General features: G+C 40.4%; 1 protein-coding gene across 9 annotated transcripts in view; it reads left to right on the forward strand.

The window, feature by feature from the left end:
- DOCK10 (dedicator of cytokinesis 10) overlaps positions 1-6,720 on the forward strand; it is a 130,533-nt gene extending 123,813 nt beyond the window's left edge. For 8 of the 9 annotated variants that reach the window (XM_014960677.1, XM_014960682.1, XM_014960685.1 and 5 more), the window contains 4 exons: positions 2,091-2,281; positions 2,951-3,051; positions 3,375-3,513; positions 6,333-6,720. In XM_014960677.1, coding sequence (XP_014816163.1) covers positions 2,091-2,281; positions 2,951-3,051; positions 3,375-3,513; positions 6,333-6,452 — 551 coding nt within the window. In that variant the 3' untranslated portion in view covers positions 6,453-6,720. Of the gene's footprint in view, positions 1-2,090; positions 2,282-2,950; positions 3,052-3,374; positions 3,514-5,444; positions 5,521-6,332 lie in introns of all 9 variants that reach the window. The other variant, XM_014960680.1, reaches the window with a different exon arrangement.
- The last annotated feature ends 483 nt before the right edge of the window (positions 6,721-7,203 follow it).

A 7,203-nucleotide genomic window follows, 5' to 3' on the forward strand; every position in this document is an offset into this window, starting at 1 on the left:
GGAGTGATCGGCTGTCTTATTTTTCCTTATTACTGACATCTTAGCTGTTCTTGGAGTGATGTAATTGGGGAGTGGTTCTGCTGGAGGCAGCTTAGCACTCAGAAACATTGTTCGTTTAATAACAAGTCAAAGAAAAAGCAAAGTAGGGTGCCTATTCTGCAAAGAAGAGTAAAACTTAGCAGGTATGAGTTTTTGTTCAAAATAAGAGCATTTTTTAAAGGAAGAGGTAATATTTCATCTTATCGGGTACAATCAGTGTTTTAAGACAGGAGGCTAGCTGTGTCTGTTCTTACTGCGTCCTATTAAACAGGAAATGTTTAGTTCCTTATTGTGATTGAAATCTCTTTTTAAAGAGGCATCCTTCATGAAACTATTACTGAAACTTGACCTGTCTGAATTGTGGCTGGGAGTATGAGAAACTGTCTGAGATGGAGGTGTTGTTCTCGTGGGCAGTCGTGAGCAGAGAGGCTAATGCTCACAGCAGAGGCTCCTGAGTGACAGAAAATCCAGTTCCTCACCAACTTCAGTGCATCTGCTTCCCCCAAAGGGCAAAGCATAAAAAGCTGCTTGCAGTACAGGCGTGGTCACCCAAAAGTTTTGTTCTGGCAAGTCAGGAAAGAGGCACTGATGTCTGGGAGCATCTTGTTACATGACACAGCTTTGCTTTTAAGAAGAACAAAGCAGTAGTAGCTTGTGTGGGGATTTTTTAAGTGCTTGAGCAGCAATAGGTGTTTTGAGACCTGTACTGAAGCAGGTAGTTTCACTGACTTGAAAGTGCAGCTGTTATGATAGGTTGGGCAAAAAACAGAGAGGGTTATTCTTCAGCAGAACATTTTCTCGAGGGTATTACATGCTGCCATCAGCTCCCAGCGCTCTCAGCCTGCCTCCATCCTCAGCCTTAGCTGGGAACTTGATGACCTTCTCTTCTCCCCTGCTTTTCCCTCTGGCACCTGCCTCACCTCAGTCCTTTTCTCTCAAGGAAACATCTTTCTTTCCCTGCCTCCTTCGATAAAGTCATATATTTTCATTTACTTCCCACATAAAAAGTGGGGCTTTCCGTTTGAGAAGAAAGCAGGGTTTACTGATATGACTGGAGGAGCTATGGAAGTTCATCGTGCTGGGCAGAGGTACTTGCTCAGTGTCTCTGCCCCAGCGGCCATGGAAGTTCATCGTACTGGGCAGAGGGACTGGGTGGCTGGAATGGTACTTGCTCAGTGTCTCTGCCCCAGCGGCTGCTGCCTGTGTGGTGCAGAGGACAAGTCTGGCTGAGCTCTGTGGATTGCTGGTTCTCAGCCATGCGGAGCTGTGACTCATGCCTCCAGCTCTGGAAGTCCTGGGTTTCCTGTTCTCCAAGGAGACAGCCACCCTATAAGCTGGAGCTCATTTAAGTCAGAGCTGATGGACAGCAGATGCTCACCGTAGGAGGGCATACACAGAGTTTGGGACGCCTCCCAAAGCGTGTGGGGCAATCAGGAAAAGGTTGTTAGTTTAGATCAGACTTAATGCACCATAACTGTAGCTTTGCCAGACTCCCTGAGATCCGTGAAAAGGCCTTGACTGGAAGGAAGGGTTTTTAATTCCTCTGTCAGCTCCCACAGCAGTATTTAGGTTGAATAGTAAAAGTAACTCCTTAATTCTTTAAGGATGATGTTTTAATAGTAGTTCATCTGTGGGTGGGCGGTACCCAGTTCAGCTAAACTAGAGGCTCCCTCCTCTAACGTGAAACATGTTTGATGGGATGTTTTGAACTGTTTGAAGTTCGGTACAGGCTTATCATTTAGTGCTTTAAATCAAAAGAAGAAATTTGTGGATTCTAAAATCTGAGTGGGGAGAGCTTTTTGCCACGTGGGTGTGACATCTCAGTAGCAAACAGTGGTGAAAAGGAAATGCTCTTCCTGTGCCAAGTACATCAAAATTCAGTTTGCACCTCCTATGTTACTTTCACTCATTAGGTGATTAAAACTTAATTTGCATAGATTGATAAAGAGATTGACAAAGTCAAAAGCTCATACTTTGACTTAATTGTTTTGCTTTCTTAAATAGTGTCTTGTTGGGTGAGTTTCTCTGATACATTTCTTTTTTTTGAGTAGCCAGTCACTTGTTTCCCTACGTGAAGAAGCGTATTCAAGTCATAAGCCAAACCAGCACAGAGCTGAACCCTATCGAAGTAGCGATTGATGAGATGTCCAAAAAAGTCTCAGAGCTCAATCAGCTTTGCACAATGGAAGAAGTGGACATGATCCGACTGCAGCTCAAACTTCAAGGAAGTGTCAGTGTCAAGGTAATGACAATTTGCCTTTTCTTCTTTTCTTTTTTTAATGTATCTACCTACATTTTTATTCTGATTTTCATCACTCCAGACATATTTTGTCTGTTTTAGTTCTGGTCATATCTTGTATTCCAATGCTGTTGGAGCACGCTTTAAAAATGTAAGGCAATGGAAAATTCTCCACTGATGTTGATGATTGCTGGATTTATGTGCAAATACAGCTACTTCAGTCAAATCTTCTTCAAATAAATATTAAGACCTTTCTAACAAGGCTATCACATGTCCCTTGAGAATACAGCCCATCATGCAGCCAAGCATGCACACAGTTTAAAGGGAGTTTTGTTAGGATTAGTTTTGTCATTTCTTATTTAGAACAGTTGGGATTGGTGAGAGGTGCGTGTATTTCTGGTGCCCTCATTAAAATGAGTTCAAACATATAGCTTTCTAGATGGTTAACTAGTGGAGGACTTCAAAAGGCCAGCAAATATCTGCAGTTTGTGTGGGGCTGACCAGCTCCCTTTTCCTCAGTAAAGCTCTTCAGGTTTCATTGAGGTGACACAAGGAGTGATGCTCATCACAGAGGCTTGGTTGCCTGAGGCCAGTCCCCAAGCCTTGGAAAACAAGAGGCAATGACAGTAAACTGCTTGTTCTTTGCACCTAAGCTGTGTATTTTTTCCCCAGGTAAATGCTGGACCAATGGCCTATGCTCGAGCTTTTCTTGAAGAGACAAATGCTAAGAGATATCCTGATAATCAAGTTAAGCTTCTGAAGGAAATCTTCAGGTAAATGTTTAAATTTAGACTTTCCACAATCTGCATAGCATGAGTGGGTGTGACATGAAATCAGGCTGTATTGAACTGGGCTAATTTACATCTGCATTTACCCTATCTTACAAGCCTTTCCCAAGAAAACTTTTACTGAAGTTTTGGGCTATCCTAGTACCCTACATTCCTCTTGTTCTGAGGATAAGTTCTGAAATTAATTTCTAACAGGGTGTAATTTACAAGGGGAAGAAGAGGTACCGTACTCTGTGTATGTGTGTAGATAGATATTTTTCATTACTGCAAAATTTATATGGTTGTTCTTTGTGTTTTTGTGCTTGTAGGCAATTTGCAGAAGCGTGTGGACATGCTCTTGATGTCAACGAACGTCTTATTAAGGAGGACCAATTTGAATATCAGGGAGAGATGAAGTCTCATTATAAGGATATGCTCAGTGAGCTGTCTGCAGTTATGAATGAACAGGTTAGATCATCTATTTTGGTGCTGATTGGGCAGAATGAGGGTGGCTGATTGAGGCTTCTAGTGACAAATGAAGCTGTAAAGCAAAATACTGGAAGTAAAACCTGGCAGTGCAACAGTCACTGAGACAACATAGTTTACTCTTTTGGATTTTTTTTTTTCCTCTCTCTCTCTTTTTTTTTTTTTTTTTTTTAAATCCAGCTGTATTATATATAATGAATCTGATTGATCAACAAAAATTTGTCTCATTACCTGTCTTGCTACATATTGAGAAGTTGAACGTTCATGAAGCTAAACACAGACTGGTGTCTAGAGGCATAGAAAGATGATCAGTTAAACTAGTGTTTTATGCTTTGCTTGCTTTATCCTACAGCTGAAATGTATTTAATTAAAACAGTAAATTGCTTTTAAGACCTAGCTTATAACTGGAGGAGATATCTTTATAGCTTCTATTTGTGTTCAGCTCTCAGAGCAAGAGTTATTTCTTTTTTTCTTTTTTTTATCTTGAAGTACACTGTCGAAATACATGCCATGTTAAAACTCTTCAGCTTCAGAAGGAAGAGCATGCATGGCTACATTAGATGAAATACATCCCAAAATACTGAACTGGACTTTGGGGCACACTTACAGCTATTCTGTTGCTGTGTCTATGCAGATACTTTTTATTATGTTTTCTGTTTTAATTTAAATATCAAGTGATTCTACATATTAAAGTGCAAATTAAATCATGCTTAGTTATTTCTCTGCCTGCTTGTGTGTAGGCCACCTTAGCTTGCACCTGAGAAATACATATTTTCTAGCAGTTACCCTGCATTTCCAGGTGCCTATTGCACGCATAAGCACTGTTTGTGTACAGTTAATGTTTAACCATTCATATCAGCGCTGGCATCTCACTGAAGAGTCTAATTTGCACTGCATTAAACAATACTCTATTGTTCATCTTCACATATGAAGAGAACAAGGTTTTACTGGAATTTTTGGCCCATTGTTACTCTTACTGTGGAATTGAGCTAATTTTTCCCAGGTGTAGGGCTGTGTAATTGCTTTGCAGGCTTGGTGTATGCCAGGTAGGGGTCGAGCTCAGTGGTGGTTGCTGTTCTGTTCTCCCTTGCTGTTAGGTATATAAGGATTTGTGAACCTCAAGCATTCCAGTAATTTTATCATACCTAATGTTTATCACTGTTTGTTATGTTAAGTATGAAAGTATTAAGGGTATCATTTGTTATTCAATGTTCATGCCTGTCCCATGGAAGTTAATTTGGCCATTCAGTCAGTGTGCATAGGCAGTACCATATGTCTTGTGTGAACTACTGTTCTCCACAAGAATGGAAAATATACCGTCAACTTAAATGAGACATCGGTTTCGGCATTCATAAAATATTTGGTGAGTTCTATTAAACACTCACACCTATATTTGTATCAGTGAGCTCTGAGTTTTCCTCATGTAAATGAAAAGACTGAAGAATACAAAATTACTTGTACATAACAATGTTAATATGTAAAGCTAAGAGTTCATCTGGCAAAAGTAAAAATCGTCATCTGTTTAACCAAAATTATCTGAATTTGAGAGTCCACACTGAAAACTTGTGGCCCTGTGGGCAGCCTTGTAAGTGACAGCTCAGTTTTCCAGGCAGCATGGTTTTTTGGGAAAACCCTACTTCTCTTGCAACGAATGTGTGACCTCCCTGCTTCTGAGCAGAACATTGCCTCAGAGAAATCACATGCTATAAATTGTGGCCGAAACATGTATCTCGCAGTTGGGAAGCTTGAGGCTCTGTTGTAACTGTGCTGTGTGCTTTACACCAGTAAGATTTGCCATCTTTCCTGTTGTCGTATTCGAGAGGGTTTTGTTTGCTCACCCACTGACAGTGACTCTTTCATCACCATATGTTTTTTCTCTTCTCTTGTTTTGTTTTGTTTTTCTTTTCTGACAGCTCTGTCATGGTCCTTGCTTATACAGCTTCTCTTCTTCCCTGTCTAACATTTCCCTCAATACTATAGCCAAAAGTGGTATGTTCATTTTTCTTACATCTATTTTTTTCTGTTAATGTCATGTACTTTCCTCACTTGCCGGTTTTTCTACTTGGTGTGTTTGTTTAGCTTCATGTCTAATGACTCCCTTGCTCAGGAGTCCACAAAAAGGGGCAAGGTGTACATGTACATTTTTTCAGCTGCTGTGTGTATGGAGCTAGGTGGGGATGCTGCACGCCCCCAATAACGGCAAGGGGAAAGCTGGGGCCGGTCTGTACCACGGGCAGTAGGTGCTTGTGCAGGTGTCTGCTGAGTTTATAAAGTGTAGGTGACTTCTCAATGTTTGTATGGAAGTTATTAGGGAAACATTGTTGAGGAAACCCCATGAAGCACCACGTGGCAAAAGCTGCTGACCCCATCCCAGCCCCATGTATCCCCCAGCTCAGAGGACATCCCTCCTCCCACTCGCTGCAGCCTCTGGTCACTTCTGGGGTCCCTGGGCAAAGGTCCTTTTTCTCTATCAGATCCTTAGCATCGTTGTGTAATAAGCAAAAAACGGGAAATCCTTGGTTAGACACCGGACACTTCAGACACCAAACTATTGAGATCTCTCTCACTGTTTCTTTTTTTTTTTTTTTTTTAACCCTCCTCCCACTCGCTGCAGCCTCTGGTCACTTCTGGGGTCCCTGGGCAAAGGTCCTTTTTCTCTATCAGATCCTTAGCATCGTTGTGTAATAAGCAAAAAATGGGAAATCCTTGGTTAGACAATGGACACTTCAGACACCAAACTATTCAGATCTCTCTCACTGTTTCATGGTTGTTTTTTTTTTAATTTTCTATTTTATGAAAAGATTGCATACAAGGAGGACTCGGCAAAACAGCAAGGAATTGAGCGCACCTACTCGCGAGTCATCCACAGAGCCAGCTCCTCTGCGCCAGCAGCGACCGCCCCGGCAAACCCCGATGCCTGACCGCGGCGTGGGCACACACGGCCTTGGGGGACCTGCGGAGGCTGGAGGAGTTTTTGTTGTTGTTTGGCCAGGTTTCTTTCCTTTTAGATTAATAGTACTGAAAATTAATTTGATCACGGACAATGCCAGGAAAAGGATTTGTGGGTTATGATTTTAATTTATTGGAAGTCTTCACAGTGTTATTTTTTAAAACTGTAAGCTTGATTTTTTTTTTTTATTATTATTTTTTTGCCTTCCCCAATATTTGCACATTCCCTTTTTTTTTTTTTTTTTCCCCCCCCAAAATTTTCCCATTCCCTTTTTTTTTTTTTTTTTCCCCCCCCAAAATTTTCCCATTCCCTTTTTTTTTTTTTTTTTCCCCCCCCAAAATTTTCCCATTCCCTTTTTTTTTTTTTGTTGTCAATTTTTGGTTTTGAGCAGCCTTTATAAAGCCAGGCTGATTATGAAATTCCCATTGAACAGATAGGTACACAGCAAACCCTAAGTTTGCTATAAATTATAATATATCTAATACTAAGTCCTAGTATACATATATTTTAAAGGTCAGAGTGGATGTTTTATAACATTTAAGTATATTGCAATTGTAAATAGAAGATGTGTAAAATATGTCATTTTTACAAAATTTAAAAAATATCTTTTTAGTTAATTATGACAGTACTAAGAATATGGATAACATTTCAGTTACCATTATATTAAAATATTTGTGTATGTGTATAAAAGCGTCCATAAAATTTTCTCTTTGGAGGTCTGT

This window comes from Calidris pugnax, unplaced genomic scaffold (genome assembly GCF_001431845.1).
Source record: "Calidris pugnax isolate Ruff unplaced genomic scaffold, ASM143184v1 scaffold398, whole genome shotgun sequence".
NCBI classification, from domain to species: Eukaryota; Metazoa; Chordata; class Aves; order Charadriiformes; family Scolopacidae; genus Calidris; species Calidris pugnax.